Source organism: Rhinatrema bivittatum, chromosome 2, assembly GCF_901001135.1.
Source record: "Rhinatrema bivittatum chromosome 2, aRhiBiv1.1, whole genome shotgun sequence".
Lineage (NCBI taxonomy): Eukaryota > Metazoa > Chordata > Amphibia > Gymnophiona > Rhinatrematidae > Rhinatrema > Rhinatrema bivittatum.
The window spans coordinates 594,729,118-594,752,789 of record NC_042616.1 but is presented as its reverse complement, the minus strand read 5'-3'; the positions used below and the strand labels follow the sequence as shown (position 1 = coordinate 594,752,789).

The window sequence follows — 23,672 nt, the reverse complement described above, 5'->3', positions numbered from 1 at the left end:
GCTCCATCAAGGTTCAGGTGGCTGCACTGTCTTGCTATGGTCCCAGGAGGGATGGCAAGACCATTGCCACGCACCCAGATGTTTCTCGCTTCCTGAAAGGAGTCAAGCACATTCGTCCGCCACTGAAGTGGCCAGTGCCTTTGTGGAACCTCAACATAGTTTTGGATTTCCTCGCGGGATCCACCTTCAGACCCCTTCGGGGCCTGTCTCTCTGTTCTCTAACTTTGAAGATGGTGTTTTTGCTGGCCGTATGTTCGGCACGCTGTATCTCGGAGCTACAGGCGCTGTCCTGCCGGGATCCCTTCCTTAGGATCACTCCAGAGGCTATCCATCTTCGCACGGTTCCATCCTTCTTGCCGAAGGTAGTCTCACAATTTCACCTCAACCAAGACCATATCCTTGCCGACTACGGCAGGTCTGAAGAAATCAGAAGAAGGGCGTTTGCTACGCCATCTCGACATCGGCAGATTGCTGCCCAGATATCTGGTAATGACAGAAACAGTATGAAAGACTGACCATCTGTTCGTCCTGCACAGCGGGAAGAAACAAGGAGAAGCGGCATCTCGGCCCACCATCGCCCGCTGGATTAAAGAAGTCATCAGAACAGCCTACGTAGAGGCCAGGAAGTCACCGCCTCTACAAGTCAAGGCCCATTCTACCAGAGCCCAAGCAGCATCTTGGGCAGAATCTAGGATGCTGTCGCCTGCAGAAATCTGTAAAGCGGCGACGTGGTCCTCCCTCCATACCTTCTCCAGGTTCTACCGTCTGGATGTCCAGGCCAGGGAGGATACAGCATTTGCGAGGGCAATCTTACACGGTCCTCAGGCAGCCTCCCGCCCAGTCCGGGAGTAAAGCTTTTGTACATCCCACTTGTTCTGAGTCCATCTGGCTACACGACAGGAAATGGTGAGATTACTTACCTGATAATCTCGTTTTCCTTAGTGTAGACAGATGGACTCAGCATCCCGCCCAGCTGCCTGTATACATTGTTTCACCGATTCAAGGTAAGCCTTATCACTTCTTACACGAGTGCGTCCACTCTACCAGGTGTCGACGCCTTCCGGTTGGGAATGCTGGCGGTCTCCAGCTCCTATCAATCGGTCAGGGGAATCCTGTTTTCACTATTTCATTGATCGTCAGTACACATATATCCATAACAGCTTTTGCAAGGAAGATTACTGAGTTGCTTCACTTCCTGTGGGGGTATATGTACCCGTGCTGACGTCAGATCTGTCTCCAACTGCTAGCACGAGCACACTATACCCACTTGTTCTGAGTCCATCTGTCTACACTAAGGAAAACGAGATTATCAGGTAAGTAATCTCACCATTTTGCGGACGATTTCTTGTTCTGTTTTAACCGAACCTCTATTATCTTTGCTGAAAGTTTTACATTACCAAAGTAAATTTGGTGACTTTGCAGGGCTAAAGATTAATTAGGAGAAATCTGAAGTGTTGGCTGTCAGTTCATTAAAAGCTGACAGGAGCACAGACTTCCTGCTGCAATGGGTTGAAGGAGAAATGAGATATTTAGGGATCAAAATTCCTAAGGAAATTGACTAGATTTATGAAATTAATGTTTCTCCACTATTATAGCATATGGTTCACTCTTTCCATAAATGGAGAACACTTCCACTCTCCTTGTTGGGCAAAGTCCAACTGCTAAAAATGATGATCATCCCCAGATGGCTTTACATGTTACAAATGCTTCCCATTTGGTTACATAGCAGGGATCTCCAAGAAATAAATAAGCATTTTAATCTGTTTTTATGGAATGGGAAAAAATCCTAAATCCTGTTGGAAATCTTAATGAAGCCTCTTAAACTAGGTCCTAATATGCAATTTTACAACTCGGTGTTTCTACTGAGACATATTACAGACTGGTTATTTGAATCCTCATCTCATTCTTCGTCACCTTCTGCAAGACTAGTAAGGCCCTATTTCTCTAAGTGCTATGCTTCAGATAGAAGAGTGTGACCTCCCAGGTGTTGTATGTGATTTGTTGTTAAATCATGCCAAAAGGCATGGGCCCTGGTATGTAAATTAATGTGGTTACCGAGAAGACTGACCACATACATTTTTATACAAGGTAACCCGCAATTTACCCTGGGGATTGCAATTCCATTTTTTAATTCTTGGAAAAGGAAGGGGCTCATACAATTCCAACAACTATTCATAGGGACTTCAAATGTCCTTCACAGTTTTCAGGACCTCAAAAACCAGTTCCAATTGCCACATAGTGATTTTTATGCCTATTTACAGATCAGACATTATGTGACTGAAAATTCTAAATACACCCCAGGATTGCAATCTCGTAGGTCTCTGGAGGAAATTTTAATCTATATAAATAAAAATGTAAATGTTCGTTTGTTCAAAATCTTAAATTTCCGAAAGTTCTTCACCGATTGCTTTGAAATTTTGACACAGCGTTGCATTCGAATACATGTGTTTTTATATACCTATATTATATAGATGTCACACCTGTGACAGGTAAAAACATGCTTTTTTGGAAAAACAGCACCATCTGTTAGACGTACAAGCAACACACGCTATGTACAATATAAATGGGCTCTGACCGACGGCCCGCAAATGCGCAGTAGAGAGCAGCTCTATCGCGCATGTGCGGACCATAGAGCTCTGCGCTACGTGCTGAGTGTCACAGAGGGGAGGAGGAAAGGGCAGACGAGTTGCTGCTCCGAGAAAAGGCTCAGCCCATTCCTCCCCCGCTGGGGAAGGGGGGAGGGAGTAGGGACTGCCGGACAGTTACACACAGGAGGAGGAAAGGGTAGAAGAGTCGCTGAGCCACTCCGTCCACTGCCGGGGAAGGGGAGGGGGGAAGGAGTTGGGACGGCCGGAGTAGAGCAAATGCAGTAGAAAGCGGCTGCAGCAGCCAAAGCGCAAAGAGCTGAACAGAGAACAGCTCACCCTCCTCCCTCGCCCCCTGAGTCCCGCAGATAAGGAGAAGCCAAGTAAATATATCCCGCAACTGCGGGGGGGGGGGGGGGGGGGGAGGGGGAGGGGGAAGGCAGTGCTGTCAACCCACCCGTGGGTCACAGCCGCCATGGGAAGAGTTTACATGGGCATCGCTCCACCCCCACTCCCAGCAAAGCACCGTGACGAAAGTGAAAGCCAGAGCCCTGCTCCCTCCTCCTTCTCAAGCCCCCAATCGGATTTCTTAACGGCTCAGGTCTCCCAGAAAGAGCAAAGTAAGCTAGGCAACGTGTCCCAAATCTGCTGCAGTGCCTGCCGCCTGCCCTTTGCGAGGGGGGGGGGGGATGGAGTGTTTTCCTCTCTCTCCCAGACACAACTGGCGTGGGAACTTTGCAAACTCTTGCGAGTGCAGAGCAAAGACTTAGGTGGGGAGGGGACAAAAATCCCGCCCGTTTTAACTGTGTGAGAGAGAAGTGTGGTAATGTGCGCTGAAGGCGAGTGTGAGTGCCAGAGAGAGAGGGAGACTACGTGAGGGATTGTGTATGTGTGTGAGAGGGATTGTGTATGTGTGTGTGAGGGACAGTATATGTACAAGAGAGAGAGAGAGGAAGCCTATGTAGGGGGCTGTATGAGAGAGAGATTCTCTACCCCCCCCCCCCCAGCTCTCCACTTATAGGTTATAGTGGAAGGGGTTCTGTGTAGAGGGGAATGGGAGAGCAAAGGAGTTGGGGCCTGTAAGGATAGAGTGAAAGGGGTCTGAGCCTGTGCCACCGGGGAAGGGGGGAGGGAGTTGGGATGGCAGGACCATTACGCTTCGCGAGATCCCCCTCGGCCACCGCTGCAGCTCCTACCACCGCCGCCGCCTCTGGCTCTTCGTGGTGCTGGGGTGGGGGGGAAGAGGAGCAGAGCAAAGAAGTAGGAGGAGAGGGGACAAAAATCTCGCCCATTTTAACGGGCTTAACGGCTTGGACTACATATTTTACGATTCCATTTCAACGTTTCCGATTTCATTGTTAAATTGAATTTTCATAGATTTTGATTTATTTTAATTTTGATTTAATTATTTCGTGTGACATTGCATTGGAATTGAGCTGTGCCGTTTACCATACCGTTCATTTAGTGAGTATAGTTTGTTTTTTCTTTTTTCATTTCTAGAATTATGCGGTTTACATCTAGACACGAATTGCTTCTCACATGGACAATTATATGTTGCGTGTTCTAGAGTTGGCAAACCAGACAATCTCTATATTTGCACAGACAATGGAACAACAAAAAATATTGTATACCCACAAGCATTGTGAAATTAAACATATTCGAAACGTGTGCTTTCTTTTCTTTCTTTTCCATTTAACCAGACTGAGCCACAGCAACGCGTGGCCAGGTACAGCTAGTTGGTAATAAAAAGGAGAAATACTTGTGCTAAATTTAATAGGGAGTTACTGAAGGGGATCAGAACCCCCACCTGAGACAAGAACAGCAACTCCTAACACCAGGACTCCATGTACCAGAATCACCTGCTTCACAAAGGGTCTGCTGCCTGCACTAAAGCTTATGGATAGAATAGAGAGAAACTGCAGAAACTGCACATTAGCCAAACTGCTAGCAAGCTTTCACACACTGTTCTTATTGTCTTTTAGTAATGCTGATAGATTTCGGTTATGACAGCCAAGTCAGTAACCCTGCTGAGCACACAGAACTAACCATAACAAAGGAGGCATTATGTAAAGGCAGTATTATTGTTGCAATTCCTTTCACAGAACTGCAATTCCCGACAACCTCTCCTGCGAATGACGTATCAGTATTCACATGCCCTGAAGCCAGAACAAAGGAGAAACATCGGGAAAGTTCCACGCTGAAGGAAGGAGGGGGCCACCTAGCCCCTCAGTCTGAATATGCTTGCTCAGCAATGTGTAGAATGCATGTGCAAGAGATAAGAAATGTGAAATGTATAACAAAAGTTTCTCCCTGCAAAGGGGACTGTGCAGTTTTACTGAAAACCATTTCAGCTGCATCTAATTGCTAGCAAATAAAACTTTTCCTTCTCGGACCAGAGCCTGAAGTCTTCTGTTTGTTAACCTGTTACATTACCATCATTTTTAACAACTACCTGTATTTTGAACGTTGCTTTTGAAAAATGGAAAAAGTGGCTGGATTTCTACATGACACTACAGGAATTCGAAAAATGCTTTCAACATATTAACAAGATAACTGAGAATATAGTCTTGAGAGAGAGACAGTTTAAATTTTTACAGCAAAACATCTCACAGGACAAAACTTTTTATGCCAAATTATGTACATATTCTATATGTTTAAAATGTAGAGTGGCTCGAGGAGATTTCATATATAGTTTCTGGACCTGTCAAAAAATTCATCTATTTTGGGAAAAGTTAAGGAAAGGAAGTATTTCGAGTGCCTTTTTCATACTTCTTTGCCATTTGAACCAAAAATTTAGCTTTTGGAGGGGGGTTTTGATGTCTTTGCAGATTCCCTTTCTAAACGCCAACACTTTTTCTTGGATAGAAGCTTACTGATAGCAAAGAAAACTATTTATTTTAAAGAGGACAAAACATGCCTACTTTCTCACAATGGAAATCACCTATAGTTAAACTTACTTTCAAATATCTATCTGTGAAGAATAGTTTGGGAAAGATATGCCATGATGCAAATCTGGGAAATGTTTTTGTTTTCCTTACCTACACAGACGGGAAGTACTATTTTTAACTTATGATAAGAACATTCCACAAATTTAATAAATGTACTCTAATTGGTTAACTACAATCTATGGCAAAGGACTCACCCTCTCCAGGATTGATTTGTAATCTATTTCCTGCAAGATTATCAGTTGCTCTGTACTATTTAGGTGCCTATGGTGGGACACTTAATGGATTAATAACCGATTTTTTATTAAAAGAATATAAAAGGTTGAGAACTAGGGGACAACTGCTACTCTAAAGGGCGGGGGAGGGACTATAGGTGAAGCATTGAGTTTTAAATGTTCATGTCTTTGGAGATCTGTAATGCAGATCATATGTTGTAGGTCCTTTTAACTGCCTCCTTTATATGCTTGCTTTAACTCACTGTTTCAAAATTTCAATAAATACACAGGAGCTGGATGTCGTTCAACAGAAAGGAGGGTCTGAATGAGGGAGCATGGGAAGGTGAAAGGTAATAAATTCAGCCGTAATCTAAAGATAACAAGGATGGGCATATGGGCAGCCTCCTTGTGGAGATAATGAAAGTGTCAGAATTCAAGAAAACCTGGGACAAGTGCGAAGAATCGCTGAACAAGAGATGTGGACGGACTTTATGGTCTTTAGGTGGCTTCAGGTTCTCTGGTTCTACATTCATTAGGGATATCCTGAAAAATTCAACTAAGGTGTAACGCTTGAGACCTGGCGGTTCCCCAGCTCTGTAGGGAACTGACATCAGAGAAAAGTGATTGCCAGCTCCGCCTCATATCCCTTATTAGAGGCCCTAGTAACTTATTGCGCTTACTTCATGAACAAAAATCAGCAGATCTTGAAGTAAACTAACGTCAGTTGCCAGCGCTCTTTAATAGTACCCACAAAACACGCGGTGGCAACGTTACTAGTTCACAGAAGGTTTCACGACTGGCAAAAATTCTGACCCCAGTAGCACTACCGGGCAGACCTAGTTTCCGGGCTTGCACGCTGGCGCTACCCTGACGTCAGTGAGCGTGCAGGCGACAAGAGCGGCGCGCGCAGCTGTCGGATGTTGCTCAGTTCGGGCGTCTCGCAGCGTCATCGTGCGGGGCCCGTTTGAATGAGAGTGAGAGTGGGAGCGAGCCGGAGCTCGTGAGAGAGAGAGAGTGTGAACGCGGGACCAGCGGCTGGGAACGGACGTAGGGAACCAGGCGCGGGGAGCAGCGCGCACGCGCCGCCTCTATGCCGCTGTACACAGGTGAGACAGGGAGGGCGAGACGGCGGTGGCTGCTGGCGAGCTGTAGGCCTTAGGCCGCGGCCCTGGGGTCTTGTCGCGGAGAGCGGACAGAGGTGCAGCTGGCAGAAGGGAGGGACGCCACCGCTGGCCTCCTTGACCAGACTGGCGATGAGAAGGGGGTCTCCGAGCAGGCCTCGTCTCCAGCCTATGTTTTTTCATGAAATTGTTTTTAATTATTATTTTTAATGGTGACTAGTTGTGAGGCGGCGGCCCCCCCCCCCCCCCCGAAGCTGAACACACAACTGGTATGGTTAAATGCTGGGGACACATGAGTCTCCAGAGAGCTTACCCTGGCTGTGCCTTACCTCCTGGGAACTTGATTCTGTGCAGGTTGGAGAGGAGGAAGAGGAAGGAGGCGGCTGGGGTTGAGAAACAGCAGCTGTGAGTGGGGGAGATTGAGGCGGTGAGGATTAAGTGACATGAATAGGTGGAAAGCAGCACTGGTAGTCGGTGGAGAGCAGGAAGAGAAGTGAAAAGAGCCAGGCGAGGAGAGGGAAGAAACACTCGTAGCGGTGGAACAAGGAGGGAAGTGCATCCAGAGGTTTGGCCTCTGTTGGAAACAGGATGCTGGGCTTGATGGACCCTTGGTCTGACCCGGCATGGCAATTTCTTATGTTCTTACGGGTCAGAAGTCTATGCATTACCAAAGCTGTTTGGTGACTTGCATATGCCATTACTTCAGTTCTCGGTGGATAGATGTTGAAATAAAACACCCACACTGACACTTAATGGTACACTTTTGCCTCTTCCCTGCTAAATTCGTCAGACTTAAGTTTTTATTATTTTGCACCCTTGTACTTTATGTAAGATATCCTGATTTGCAATGTCATTTAAGTTTAATTTACATTTCTTCTGCCTTTTCAGGTATATTTATTTATTTATTTAAACAGTTTATATTACCCTACGCGGTGGATTGCTCATCTGGAGAGATGAGGAAAATAATGTATGTGCACTTGTTTACCATATTTCAGAAACCTAAAACAATGTTGCCTTGTGGTGTTTGTGTTATTTCGGTGAAGCACTGTTTTTACCTGCAGAAATAGTTTTGAAAATTATTACAAGTTTAATGAGATTGTAGATGTGTGGTTATGTTAAAGTAGCTTCTTGTGATAGAGAAATCACTGTACAATGCAAAGGGTTGTTCTTTTAGCAGGTGACATCACCTAACAGAACAGTCATTGGAAATGCTGTCTACTGCTCCCATCATCCTAAAACCTGATGCATTTTTACTGTGCAGTAACTGAACATATAAAATGTTTTGTTTTTTTTTCAACAAACTGTGTAGGCAACTGGAAAGTCTGTTTGCAAAGTAACTTTTTGTCTAGAGTAGTGCTTTCCAAACACTTATCTAGTATGACCCCATTTTAACACTTGACAAAATAGTAGACCTCACTTACCCTTCCTTTCCTCAAAGCAGGCTGTGGGCTTCATCTTAGTCACCCAGAGCAGAGAAAGGGCAACAGTTAATTTTGGTTATGTGAGTAGGTGTGGCCTTCTGTATTGGTTTCTGGTTTTGATGGAAAGGTTTTGCAGAAGTAGGAGGTAGAATCTATGAATGCACACTGGCTCACAAGTCCTGCATTGACTGCCTATTGTAGGCTAGAGTTAAAGACCAGAGGGAGGAGTGGATTTCTGTGATCCCATCCACTGATTTTATGACCTCCCATTTGAGGTCACACCCCACATTTTGAGAACTGCTGCTCTAGAGATGCACTTTAAAAGTAACTTGCTTTTATTGCAGTAATTCTGTTTTGATTCAAATTCCAAATAATTGCTAAGAATATTTAATCTCTTTGGAGTTATCAGACTGGCCAAGTTTGTTCAACTGAATTTGCTTTATAGACAAGCAATTGCAATATTTCATAGTAATGTCACATTTTGAATCATATTTGAAGAATTTACTTCTTGTGTAGTAGTGCTTTAGAAATGATAAATAATAGTAGTAGAGCCTAGATCTAATTTTATTGGTAGGTAAATACAAAAAGTTCTTTCATAGGATCTGTTCTGATTTTCTTTGTTTTGTGCATACATATGTTGTACTGCTCTGCAAGTGCTGGAGGTTCATTTTGAGATTTGGTGGCTTTGGGAGAGTTCCTATTCTAGGAACATTACTAATGAACACATATCTGACCAGCAAGTATATAGGAGAATATCTAATCTCTGAGCATGGTTCAGGAGTGCCCTTAAGAGCATGCCATACTGGGTCAGACCAAGAGTCTATCGAGCCCAGCATCCTGTTTCCAACAGTGGCCAATCCAGCCATAAGAACCTGGCAAGTACCCACAAACTAAGTCTATTCCATGCTACTGTTGCTAGTAATAGTGGCTATTTTCCAAGTCAACTTAATAGCAGGTAATGGACTTCTCCAAGAACTTATCCAATCCTTTTTTAAACACAGCTACACTAACTGCACTAACCACATCCTCTGGCAACAAATTCCAGAGTTTAATTGTGCGTTTAGTGAAAAAGAACTTTCTCCAATTAGTTTTAAATGTGCCACATGCTAACATCATGGAGTGCCCCCTAGTCTTTCTATTATCTGAAAGAGTAAATAACTGGTTCACATCTACCCGTTCCAGACCTCTCATGATTTTAAATACCTCTATCATATCCTCCTCAGCCGTCTCTTCTCCAAGCTGAAAAGTCCTAACCTCTTTAGTCTTTCCTATTAGAGGAGCTGTTCCATTCCACTTATCATTTTGGTCACCCTTCTCTGTACCTTCTCCATCACAACTATATATCTTTTTTGAGTTGTGGCGACCAGAACTGTACACAGTATTCAAGGTGCGGTCTCACCATGGAGCGATACAGAGGCATTATGACATTTTCCGTTTTATTCACCATTCCCTTTCTAATAATTCCCAACATTGTTTGCTTTTTTTGACTGCCGCAGCACACTGATGATTTCAATGTGTTATCCACTATGTCTCCTAGATCTCTTTCTTGGGTGGTAGCTTCTAATAAGAACTATTCATGTATTTTAACCAGTAGTTAAACTATGAGTAACACGTTGTGATTTTGTTACAGTTAATGTAAAGTGGGGGAAGGAGAAGTTTGATAATGTGGAGCTGAATACTGAAGAGCCACCAATGGTGTTCAAAGCTCAGCTGTTTGCTTTGACTGGAGTACAGCCTTCCAGACAGAAAGTCATGGTGAAAGGAGGAACTCTGAAGGTACAGTTCTATAATATCTTTTGGAGTCTTGTTAAAATCATTACTTTCATGGCATCATTTATGTATGCAGTTCTGTAAATGATAGTTCGTGGTACTACTTGACAGAAAAGCTTATAGTCCAGGTTTGTGTCCATAGTGTATATGAAATACTAAGGTAAGTCAGAGGTGGATAAAGGAATTTTGGATTTTCTATGTGCACTAACCACCACATGCCATTCCACTCAAATGACAGCCCTGCATGACAAGTTCTTATTTTAGAGTACAGTATCTGGGGGAAAACAGAAATATTTGAGGGGAAAGAGGTTCTGAGACCCACTGGAAAAAATAAACATAAAAAAAATGAAATCAAAAGTTTCATATGAGCCATTTTTTCCCAAAATGGTCAATGAAAGTTGGATATTCTTTAAAATAATGTTATTTGCCCTGCATGCTTTCAAATATTTTCTAATAGAATTTAAAATAAAGGTACTTTGTTTATATTCTAATATACTGTATACATATACAGGTGCATTCATGTGTGTAGCTCCATCATGATACCTAAAATGTCAAATATTACAATCCCCAGTCAGTAAAGAAGCTTGTTTCAGTTCATGCAAATATCAGTTTTGATAAATATCTGTTGATCATATGGGAAGTTCAAAATCAGAAGTTGTGGATCTTTCAGAGAGAGTCTGAAATACTATATTTATACTAACATTTCCATAAAAGCATTTGCAACAGTTCAGAATTTCTGGATATTATGCTCATTATTGTGGAGCACTATTTTGAGGAGCACTTCTGGGAATCGGGGAATGTTTACATTCTGGAAGATCCTCTTGTGGCCTAGAAGTACATAGTTTCTACTCTGTAGATATGGAGATGGTCATAACGTCCCAGTTTCTTAATATATTGCAAATGTGCAACATGCTGAACAATGGGTGGTTTGGTATTTTAATGCAAACTGAATCTGTATTGATCAGACCTGTTTGTCTATAAAACAAGTACTTGCAAAATCCTCCTTTAAATTTGGGCTCCTCCTCGGGTTTCTGTACATTTTGTCAGTGAATATGCTCTATAAAGTGAATGCAGTTAAGCACCAAGATTGAATCTGCATTTAAGGAGTAGTGGAAACTATGCAAAAGTGGTAACTAATTTATTATTCACCCATTTCTTCAGTTCATAATTTACAAGTTAAGTCCTACAGTATTTTTTATTCTGTTTTGAAACAGGATGACGAGTGGGGCAACGTCAAAGTAAAGAATGTAAGTATTAAGTAACATAGTCAAAGATTTTTTTTTTGTGCAAAGGGCAAAAATGGCTTTGCACCCTGGTCATGAAGGGTGAGGGTTTCCTTCTAGTTATTGTCATTAAGAAAAATACGCTAGGATTAATAGCTACAGTATATAGCTTCCAAATAGTGGCTGGTTTTAGTGATGAGAAGAAGCCAAGAAAGCTGGAGACAATGTTTAGGAAGAAATTTTAGGAGCAACAGTAGTTGTCAGACCTATAAAATTGAAGTCTTAATGTGTTTTAAAATCAGAATTAGGTCAGAAAAGAACAGGGGTTTGACTGGGCACATCCAAATTCTAACCAGTCTGAATATCAATTGATGATCCATCAATTCACTAAGCTGCATGATCCAGAGCTCATATGTCAGATGTTGCAGGGAGGTCATTGAGTGTTTACATCGATGGATAAGGGAGCTGCAGTCCTTGGCTACTGCATTGGCAGTGCAAGTCTGTATTTGAAATATAAGTGGTTTTCTGCATTCTTTTGTGGTTTTTCTTGAATGCTACTTGGTGGTACAGAAGACAAAGGCAAAACTGTATGAATATGCTACATGATCTATTCAGTTCTGAGTAATTTAGGTGTACCTGAAATGAATTTGAGCATGAGCTACCTAGAATTGTTTGCTTATGTCTGACGTGATATTAATGCTCCTTATTGAAGAATACCACCTGGTGGTGATGCATGCACTGATGCTACTATTTGTCATTTTCTTAGATCATAGAAAGATTTTTTTAATGTATTTTAGAAATGTCCTTTGGCTGCCTTACTTTTCTCTTTTCTAACACATGAGGTGTTTTGTCTGTCTTAAGAATATAAGAGATGCAATGTCTGGTCCTTTTAGTCCAGCATTCTGTCTCCCACAGTGCCCAGTCTAAGTCACTAGGAAATCCCAGACAGATATCAGAGTAAAGCCATTACTTGATGCTCACTCCCAGGGATAAAACTTTGGAAAACCCAAAACTTATCTGGCTAATAAAATTGTTGGATTTTCTAAGAACTTGTCCAATTCTCTTTTAAATCTAGTTATACTAGATGCCTTGACCACATCCTCCAGCACCAAATTCCACAGCTTGCTTGTGTATTGTGTGAAAAGAATACTTTCTCCAATTTGTTTTAAATCTGCTACTTTTAGATTCATAGCGATCTCTAGTTTTAATATAATTTGAAAGGATAAATAATCTTTCCCTACTTACCTGTTTAACCCTATTCATCATTTTAGAAGTCTATTTATTTGTTTAGCTATTTATCGTTTTTCTATCATATCCCTTCTGTTTTTCCTTCTCCAAACCGAGTCCTAACCTATTTTAATTTGTTTTCATGAAAGATCCCTTTTTATCACTTGTTGCCCTTCTCTGTACCTTTTTCTAGTTCCATTATATCTTTATTGCGATGGAGTGACCAGAACTGCACACACTATTCAAGAATCAGTCCCTCCATAGAGCTATTCAGAGGCAATATGGTATTCAGTTTTATTCTCTAGTCCTTCAAATTAATTCCTAACGTTGTTTGCTTTTGTGATCGTTGCTGCACACAGAATGGAAGATTTCAACATCTTGTTCAGTAATTCCAAGATTCTTTTCCTGTGTGGTTATTTATAATATGGAACCCAGCATTGTGTACCTAATCTACATGACCTGCATGTGATGTGGGACTGTCAGTTGGTTTTATATTATAGTTGGTTGTTCATGCAATACAATTTTTTTTATAATTGAGATTGTTTTAATTGGTATCTTGTATCATAATTTCAAAGATAGTCATATAACTAGACATCGTATCTTAAATATATATACTGTAAAAAAAAAAAAAAAGTATAGGAAATGACATCCAACCAAAACAAGCTAAAACACACTTTTTCCTTTCTTTCCCCACACATATTGCCCATCTGATCAACACTCAAACCCCATTCACACTTCACATAAGCATAGCAGTAAGGGCCGGAGGAACCACTAGGTGAGCTAGGCCTATGCCTAGGGTGCCGAGACTTAGGGGACGCCGTGGCAGAATTTTGAAAGGGCAAACAATTTTTCGTGTTCAATGCATAATTTAAAATTGTGTATGGGGGGGGGGGTCGGTGCCAGGCTGTAAGGTTTGCCTAGGGTGCCTAATACCCTTGCACCGGCCCTGATAGTTTATAATTTTTGTTGCACACAAACCTCAAACCTGTAATTGTTTATATATGAAAAATAGCCAATCCCTCAAAAGTTTTCAGGCTCCTCTTGATATTAAATATATACATAATTTATACTTTTTATTTTATTTCCTAAGGAATCAAATTTTTTTCCAGCACAGCACAATACTTAATTTATATCTTCAAGCTCAAAATGTAGGTAGTTCATTTTTTATTTTTAAAATCTTATATTCCACATTTTCCAGCAAATAGTGTTCAATTTGGATTATATATAAAATGATTATAAAAACAATCACTGTAAAATCCAAAAAATGCAAATACAATAAATTACAATCAAGAACAGCCATCACCTAAGTGCCTCTTTAAAAAGAATAGTCTTAACCTGCTTCCTAAACACCTTTATATCACACTCCTCCCTAAGCTGGACTGGCAATTCATTTTACAAAACTGGTGAGATATATAAGAAAAGGTCCTACCTGTTGTAGGCTAATGTATAGTCCCGATTGGCAGGTATAGAAATCAATCTTTAGCCTGTTGAATGCAAAGATTGAGCAGGAATATATCACTGGATTTTATTTTGAATTATATAGGAATAGTCTGCATTTAATAATTTGTTATTACTACCAGTTTGAATCTAGATCTGTATTTAATAGGGAGCCAACGGAACTCCAGCAACGCAGGCTTTATATATAATCTGTCCACACTAACTCCTTAATTAATCGAACAGCAGTATGTTATACTAATTTTATTTATTTAAAAACTTTTTTATACCGGCATTCGTAGGACACATCATGTCTGTTTACAAATAACTGAGAGAGGAAATTACAATGAACAGGGGAGGGGGTTAACTGGATGATATACAAAAGTACAGGAGAGGAGAGTCAACAGGCAGCGTTACAGCTATTTGCATTCGATTAGGATTAGATATGCAAAGTGAACTAATATACAAAGTTAAGGGGCATGTGCACTTGAGACACTTAACATATGAAACTTATTTACAGTAAGACAGGGGCAAGTGCACGTAAATACGATTAGAATCTGGTGTAGGGGGGGGTAGGGAAAGGGGGTAAGGAGAGGAGGGGGTGGAGGGAACCGGGTACATATGGTGAAAGTATTTTCAGGGAGAAATTGAGAATGGGGTGGGGGGCGAGGTAGGGGGAGGCTAGGGGCGCTAGGGGAGGGAGCAGGGGGGGGGTGTAGGGATGGTCGGAGGGGGGGGTACAGAGGTGGGGAAAAGTACATGTAACAATTTTCCAGGAAGACCTACACAAAGGCTACTGCAGTAATCAATATGTCTTAAAACAAGTGATTGAAGTACAGTTCAAAAAATTTCAATGGTTTTAACATCTTTAATTTTATAAAAGACTGTCTTGGTCAAATGGGGAACATGGGGCATAGAGTCAATTGTGAATCAAAAGAACACCCAAACTGAGCCTCATATATAATATAGACAAATAAGGCCTTTGAATCCAGCTGAAGCCAAATTATTCATAAGGAGAGTCTTGCTTACCCATAGCAACTTAAGTTTTCAGTACATTAAAAGACAATCCACTACAAACTAGCTAATTTTGTTATATCAGATATGCAATTCTGGAAAAGCTTTTCAGGAAAAAACAAAACATTGGCATTACATGGGATATACAATGGTAATATATCCAATATCATTGGCGTATATAACATAAATGAATCCTGCTGCCTTTAGTGTTCCTAAATGCGACAAATATAAGTTAAAAAGGACAGATGATGGTGCCAAGCCCTGGGTCCCCTGAAGACAATTCTCGCCAGGAGGAAATCTGCTTGCCTGTTTGAATGCTCTGTCTTCTGCCCTGTCTGTGTGTGGTTTTTGTTTTTTTTTTTAAAGTGAACAAATGTAAAACTCCTGAAATGCCAATACTTGCTAAATGTGAAAGATCATGTCACACAGAATCAAATCCACTGGAAACATCAAGCTGTACCAGCACTCCAGTCGTATCATTCTCCAAACTATAAGGCAATGTGTCTAGAAGGGACAACTGCATTGTGATTTTTTTTTTCTAAAACCAAATTGGTTTTAATTTAAAATTTAATGATCTAATAAGTAATCAAGTTATAACAAAACACTCTTCTCTAGCACCTTAGCCATTGTAGGCAGGATAAATTTGGACTGGTAATTTGATACCTCACTAATAGATATTTTATTATCCTTCTGGATGGGTCTTACTCTTACCTACTTCAACTAATTAGGAACATATCTCTTGGACAAAGAGCGATTTACCAAATGCCTGATAATGTTATAAGAAACTTTGTATTTTTAACAAAAATCAAAGGGTGATGATACAAGGGTGTTGATTATATTTACTCAAGCCATTATGGAAGTGATTTCCTTCAATGTAAGAGATCTAAAATTCAACCAGACTACTGTTGAATTTATTTATTTTTTTTGTATTTAAAGCTTTTATTGGCAAGATAACTTACAAAGGTCAACAACTCTGTTACATTAAACATTTGCCAATAATTTCTTATATTCATATACAATACATAGCATGGGATATCAATTATTAACATTATCCATAGACATAACCATACACACATTGTTTCCCCCTCCACCTACCAAGCATATTGCTCTTATTGCATAAGCAGGAGAATAGAATTACTCTATACTTCATGAGGTACCAGGATTGGGATGCTTGGGTAATGAGGTGACTCTGTAGCCCATTCACCATCAGAGGTAAAAACCAAATTCCAGCCATGGGTGTGTTGCAACTGTCATCTGACCAGGCAAAAGGTCTCGACAATAAGTATAGCTCTATCAATGCCCATGAGTGATACACCAGGATATGAATGGTCCCCAAACATTCTGGTACACTTTCAAACAGTTATAGCGTAAGGCTGTGATATGTTCCAGATTCCGTATATTATGCAGGCGACTAAGGCAGGAGGGAGATCAGGATGTTTCCAGTAGTAGGCTAGCTCAATACGGGCAGCTATATGTATCTGCTGACATAGTTGCTGGGGATTTGTCAGCCCCTCTATGGCTTTCCCTAATAAAACAATATGGGGCTCATTAGTGCCCCTTACCTCGAATAATTGAGCAATCCAATCTGCAATATTCTTCCAGTATGGTATAACTACCGGGCACTGCCACATATATGAAAATAATTACCTACATGGCCACAGTTCCTCCAACAGCTATTAGATACAGTAGGATACATCCCATGCAAGCGGGCTGGGGTATAATGCCACCTATATAATATCTTCAAGCAATGTTCCTGTAAATTGGCTGATATTGAACACTTACGGGCCCTGAAGAAGATCATCAGAGCCTAGGGGCAAATCAAGCTCCGATTCCCAGGTTGTAATGAAGGCGGGCTTACTCGTCGGCTGGCCTTGAAGCAGTTTATACATTTTTGAAACTGCACCCTTTACCTCATTTGCTCAAACATAGATTTACTGATGGTAAGATTGTGTGAGGTTTGTAGAGCGTGAAGGAAATGGGAAATTTGAGCATACTGCAAGAAATTTAGGGAGGTATAATTATATGATGCTGATATAGATTCTAGGGATATGACTTTCCCTTGTAAAACGTGTCCCATCTGGGTCATTTCCAAAACGTTCCAGGTGACAAAGGCATTTTTGGGTAGTCTAATAGGAAATAAAGTATTATGGAATAGGTGGGAAAGGTAGTGGTGATATTTGTCCCCAACTAGCCGTGCCTGCCACCTTAACCAGACTTTCAAGGTTGTCTGGAGGGATATAGGAATACTTGGGATGGCTCTCCACGTATGTTGTGGTTGCCAGGGCACTGTGGTTAATGGCATTTCCCCAATAATATGGTGTTCAATCAGTTGCCAGGGGCTTGGCTGGGTAAGGTTATGTAGACTCAAAAATGCCTTCAACTGAGCAGCCGCAAAGTACCAGCCAAGATTTGGCACTCCCATGTCTCCACTTGCTTTAGAACGGTAGAGGACTGAGCGTGCAGTTCCCGGCGGTCTTTTTTTTCCAAATAAAATCAAAGATTTTCCTTTGCGATTTCCGTAATAGGGCAGGTGTAAGATAAATTGGAAGTGTTAAAAACAAATATAGAAGTCTTCTAATTTATTTAGTGATTTTTTTATATACCGCGGCACGTTAAAAACATCACCTCTGTTTACAATAAACAATAATTCAGCAACAGGCTTTACAGACAAATTGAAATAAAGTGGACATGATATATATCAAAATAACAACAAAATAAAAGCAAATACAATAAACCAATGGTGATCATATTCCCTAGTTAATGGCACGTCTAATAATAAATGGTAGTTCAGAGACCAATAAAGTCAAAATTAGCAGTGAGAAGGATAAAATCGGCGTGTAGCAATGATTCAGGGAGAACAGGAAAAGTAATCGGCATTTCAGAAGAGGAGAGGCTCATTGATTGTAAGCTTGTTCGAACAGCCATGTTTTGAGGTTTTGCTTAAATTTCTTATGGCAGGGTTCGAGACGCAGATTTGTGGGCATTTTGTTCCAGATGTTGGTCCCGGCAATAGTGAATGTGCGGTCTCTTGTAGCAACGTGCTTGATGTGTTTAATTGTAGAAGAGGTGAGTTTGGCTTGGTGCATTTTTCTTATTGGTCTGTTTGATGTGCGGAAAATAAAATGATCGGAGAACCATTGCATATCTTGGTTATGGATCGATTTATGTATGAGGGAGAGAACTTTGAATAAGATTCTAGATGCTACAGGAAGCCAGTGAAGGAACATGAGAACAGGTGTAACGTGTTCATGGTGGTGAGAGTTAGTGAGTAGGCGTGCAGCAGCATTTTGTAGCATCTGTAATGGTTGTATTGTGTTTTTGGGGAGACCTAGTAGTATGGCATTACAGTAGTCCAGTTTTGACTATTGTAGCTTGTAACACTGTCCGGAAGTCATGTGGATGTAGAAGCGTATTCATCGTGTTTTTTTTTTTTTTTAATTTATATATTAAGTTTTCCAAATTGTAAGATACATTCCAAACATTAATTAAGAAAAAGAAAAAAGGAACAAACATACTGTATTTATCTTAACCATGATAATCATAAGAAAATGAGATAATTGGGGGAAGAAAAATAAAACTAAAAGAGCAGATCCTCAATAAGAAAAAAACATTACCAGATTTGTGTCAAAACACCCAACTATTTCCTACAATACCAGTTCAATGAAGATTATTAGGATTGGTTATCAAGATATAATCTTAATTGTTCCGGTTGGTCAAAAACATATTTAACATCCTGACTGACAATAATACATCGACACGGATATCTCAATATGAATTTGGCACCCTTTTGGACAATTTCACTTCTCATCTGCAAAAATTTCTTCCTCCTGAGTTGTGTTTCACGGACTATGTCTGGAAAGATCTTAATGTTATCACCATAAAACTTCACATTTTGAAAACGAAAATATGTTCTCAATACAGTATCTCTTTCTACCATAAAAGGAAACTGAACAATCAGAGTAGCTCTTGATGTTATATTAGTTTCAAAGGACTTTTCCAAAAATTCTGATAAATTTAAATTTTCAGATTGAGTATCTTGATCTTTATTTTGATTTTCTAATCCCATTTTTTGAGGGATATAGTATAACCTAGATATAGCTGGTATGGTTTCCTTCGTATACTTTAGAATATTAATCAGATAACTTTTAAACAAATCCAGCGGGGTAGCCAAAGCAGTTTTAGGGAAATTTAATAACCTTAAGTTATTCTTTCTGATTTGATTTTCCAATACTTCTAATTTATCCAAATGAATTTTATCTGATTTAATTTAAATTTACCTGTACTGCCTCTAAATCTTTTATCTTATTCTCTACTGAATTTACGGAACCATCTAATTTTTCCACCTTAGATTGTAAAGATACATTCTTATTTAAGACATCATGAACCATAGTTCTTAAATTATTAAGAGATTTCTGCATTGAGAGCAACATTGTCCCAATTTCTTCAAGAGTGAACGTCTTTGATGTTATTAGAGGCAAGTCTATCATAGATTTCTCTTGATAAACTCCACTTCCTCCCTCCATTGAGGCCTCTCTGGAAACTTCAAGATGAGAAGAGAACACACCATTTTGTTCCCTGGAGCCTTGATTAAGGCTCTCCGAGGATACATTTCCTCTCTGGTCAGAAAATGGTGAAAAGTCTATTCTCACTTTAGGATCTTCTGAAAAGGATAAGCCTTCTCTTTTTCCAGTAGGAGGCTCAGGTGTTGCTGGTGCTCCAGGTGTGAGAGATGTTTTAATGGTCTGAGGGAACATCCCCTGCTCTGGGATCTTTCCCTCTGCGACCTCACTACCTGGTATTATTGTGGGTATTTTCGCAAAGGAGTCAATAATAGATGGCTGATTTGCTATAGAATTCGGTGTTGAGGATAAATCTCGCAACTTTGTCTTCCTCTTTGTATGCGGCATTTCAAAGAGGAAGGACTACTGCCACACTTTAAAATGGAACAAAAAATAAAGAAAGTATTTACCGTTCACTTCTTGCTATTGACACAATTATTCGTTTTATTCTCCTCCAAAAATCTCTTGGCAGCTGATTCCAAATAATATATATCCTCTCAAATCCGATCAAAGCCAAGCTAAGCCGCGCGCCGGCAAGACGCCGGTTTTGTAGGCGTCTCCCTTGACTCCTCCCTCAGACATCAGGGCAGAGAGGAAATCAGTTTCAAGGAAATGTCCCGGCTTGGCGCTCCGGCGAAACAGCAAGGTAATGTCAGCTGCCTGAAGCGTATTCATCTTAACTATGGCTATTCGCCTAGCTATGAAAAGGGTTCCCTATGCCATCTCGTTAAATCTTTATCTATAGCTTTCAACAGTGAGTCGTAATTTAAAGTGAAAAGCTGGGCCACATCCGGCCCCAGGTAAACTCAGAGGTATTTCAAAGGTTTTATAGTCCATCGAAATGGTAAGGCCGTCCGCAACGGCGGATCACAGTCTCTAGTACATTAACAGTGAGCACTTCAGATTTCTCAAAATTTACCTTGAACCCAAAGACAGCACTAAAGTTTTGTAGTTCCTCCATTACTGCAGGTAAGGATTGTTGGGGCTTAGAGTAAACAGTATATCATCAGCGAAAAGTGACATTTTATACTGTAGAGTGCCCAACTGGATCCCAAATACACCGTCTGCACCTCTAATTTTAGATGTAAAAGGTTCAGGATCAGTGCAATTAAAAGGGGTGAAAGAGGGCAACCCTGGTGGGTGCCCCAAGCAATTAGAAAATTGTCCCCATAACCTCCGTTTGCTTTGACCTGTGCTTTTGGGGTCTCATATAATTGTTGCAGCCAAGTCAAGAAGTATTCACCAAATCCCATTTTAGCAAGTGTCTTAAACAAAAAGGGCCAATTCACATGTCAGTTGATGCTGAGAAGGCATTCGACAACAGTACGCTCGGGATTGCTTCTTTGCGTACCTACCACATAAGATCTGTGATCTGGCGTACGTTGTCAGAAGCAGACCTGCCTGGAATGAAACCTGCTTGATCATGGTGTACTAATACAGGTAGGAGATTAAATCGTTCTGCTAATATTCTCGCCATTATTTTGAGATCTAAATTAGGCGGTAGGACCCGCAATTTGTGGAGTCCTTTCCTGGTTTGGCGATTAAGTTATCCCTGCTGTGTTCGAGTGAGGCCCTAGGTGGCCACCTTCCCTCAAGGAGTTGAATACCACAGTCAGTGGGGTAACCAGAATATGGGAACATTTTTTTGTTATATTTACTTGATAGTCCATCAAGACCTGGAGCCTTTCCACTTTTTAGCTTTTTTATTGCTTGGAGAACTTCGGGAGAAGAGGTGGGGCTATCTAACATCTGTTGCTATTCAGTAGTAAGTGTTGGTGCTTGTACCAAAGTACTGATCTATTTCCGATAAGGAGATAGATTCATTAGCGCTATATAGGGTGGTATAAAAGTTAGTGAAACTTCGGTGGATTTCTGCAGACTGAATCGTCATATTCCCTTGCGAGTCGCTTAGCTATTGCATTTTGTAATTGCATCGTTTTCAAAAGTCTCGCCAAGAAGCAACTCACTTTGTTTCCCCCTTCAAAATAGTATTGCTTAGTCAAATTCAGCTTATGAGCAATTTGTTCATTGTCAAGTGCATGTAACTCCCTGCGGGCAGTGCACAGTTGTTTAAATAGCACTTTGGATTAACTATTCATATGTTTTTGAGTTAGAATCTGCGTCTCCTTTGTGAGCTATAGGTTTTTTTTTGCTCTAAGTTTTTTGCAATAAGCTGCCTGAGAGATAAAATGTCCCCTAATGAATGCTTTGGAGCATTCCCAAATAATTGTGGGGGAAGAATCTAGGGTGTCCTGGAGGTGAAAATATTCCAACAAAGTTTTTTCAATACTATTGGCAAAGTTAGTATCATCTAGCAAACTTTCATTCAAGCGCCAATAGTGCATACAACCATCTATATCCATGAAAGAAACTACCATCCATATGGGGGCATGGTCTGACCATGTTATTGCCTCTAATTTCACCTGAACTACCTTATTTTGTATCATTTTTTCCACCAGGAAAAAATCTATACGTGAATATGTGGCATGGGCATTAGAATAAAAAGGATACTGGCAAGAGGTTGGGTGCCTCTGTCGCCATATTTATTTATTTAGAGGTTTTTTCTTTTTTTGTTTTTTTGTTTTTAAAGTTTTTTATTGGAATGAGGCACATAACATATACATCCATAAGATACAAAACACATAACTGAAGCCAAGTGCAAGAGAAATCAGTCATAGATATATAGTGTAAAATAGAAACATCCTCAATTCCAGTTTTCAGACCAAAAAGTCTATTATGTTCGAACTTTCCCTCCCTCCCCCCCCCCCCCTAACAACTGGTATAACTGCGTAGGAGACATATTTAGATACTTAAACAACAAAAGTCTTTAAAAATACAAGGAGTGATAGTGCATGTCATTGTTATTAACAATTCTATGAGTATGCAAGTGACATGAGAGAGACTGTATTATAATGCTAGCAGGATAGAGACCTAATCATCCAGGTGATAGAGTCCCAAGACAGTCATGCCCATCCAGAGAATAATAAGTGGGCTAGGAAAATGTAATTGAAGTTGCTACAAATCCCCACGATGTCCAGACATTCCCCATATTATATTGGTGTGGAAGGAAATATACAAGTTATATGTGGTAAGCTAACCATTGTTGGTATGGTTCCCAGGTTTTGAAAAAAGCTACCATACGATTGTGATGTACAGCTGTAAGCCTGCCCAGTTGATAATAGTGTAATCTAGCTTGTACTCTAGCTAGACTAGGTACAGTGCTCTGCTTCCAGTGTAAAGCAATTTCTGAACGGGCTGCAATAAATACTTGTTGTGCAATCCTTTGATGTTCCTTATTTAAATCCTCAGTATACAAAGATAGACGAGCATGCCAAGGGGTAGCCCTTATCGATACTCCCAGAACATCAGATACCCATGCAGCAACATTGAGCCAAAACTGATCTATGCGCGGACAGCTCCACCATATATGGTAACAAGTGCCAGGATCTCCGCATCCTCGCCAGCACAACTCAGAAAAGGCCGAGTGAAAACGGTGCAAACGAACAGGAGGATAGTGCCATCTATATAGCATCTTGTAACAATTTTCCTGAATGCCTGCTGATATAGAACACTTGGTAGCATTAGTAAATATATTGTCCCATTCTATATCTGTAATCTCCCTTTGGAAATCAGAAGCCCAAGCCAGCTGCTGGCGAAAGGGGTGGAGCTGTCTACCATTCAGTAGTGCATATATCTTAGATATCACACCTTTCATATGTTGAGCATTCAAAAAGAGAACCAGTTAATTTAAGAGTGCCCTTTCGGATCGCTCGATGAAGGGAGTGATAAATCTTTGCATATAGAAAAAAATCAGTGTAAGTTATCATAATGACGTCCCAAATCCTCCCTGGACAATAGCGCCCCCTGCACCTGGACCTGTTCTATACGTATAATGCCTGCTGTAATCCACTCATGAACCGCTGTCGAGTGTGCGGAATAAGGCAGCAGGGAGTTAGTGAAAAGGTGCGTTAATAGCATATAGTCCTCCTTCCCAACCAATCTCACTTTCCATTGCAGCCACACCTGGAGCGTGGTCCGCAAGGCAGTCGGATAATATAAAAATGGGTCCCAAGTGTCTCGGGGCTGCCAGGGTAGAGATGATAAGGGTATATCTCCCACCATAGACTGCTCCAAAGTCACCCATTGGGGTACCTCCTG

General features: G+C 40.8%; 1 protein-coding gene across 1 annotated transcript in view; it reads left to right on the top strand.

The window, feature by feature from the left end:
• The first annotated feature begins 6,574 nt into the window (after window positions 1–6,574).
• Window positions 6,575–23,672, top strand: part of USP14 (ubiquitin specific peptidase 14) — a 166,679-nt gene continuing 149,581 nt past the window's right edge. Inside the window, exons 1-3 of the mRNA XM_029591100.1 lie at window positions 6,575–6,851; window positions 9,918–10,063; window positions 11,272–11,304. Of these exons, the coding sequence (XP_029446960.1) occupies window positions 6,836–6,851; window positions 9,918–10,063; window positions 11,272–11,304 (195 nt within the window). The 5' untranslated portion in view covers window positions 6,575–6,835. The remainder of the gene's footprint in view (window positions 6,852–9,917; window positions 10,064–11,271; window positions 11,305–23,672) is intronic.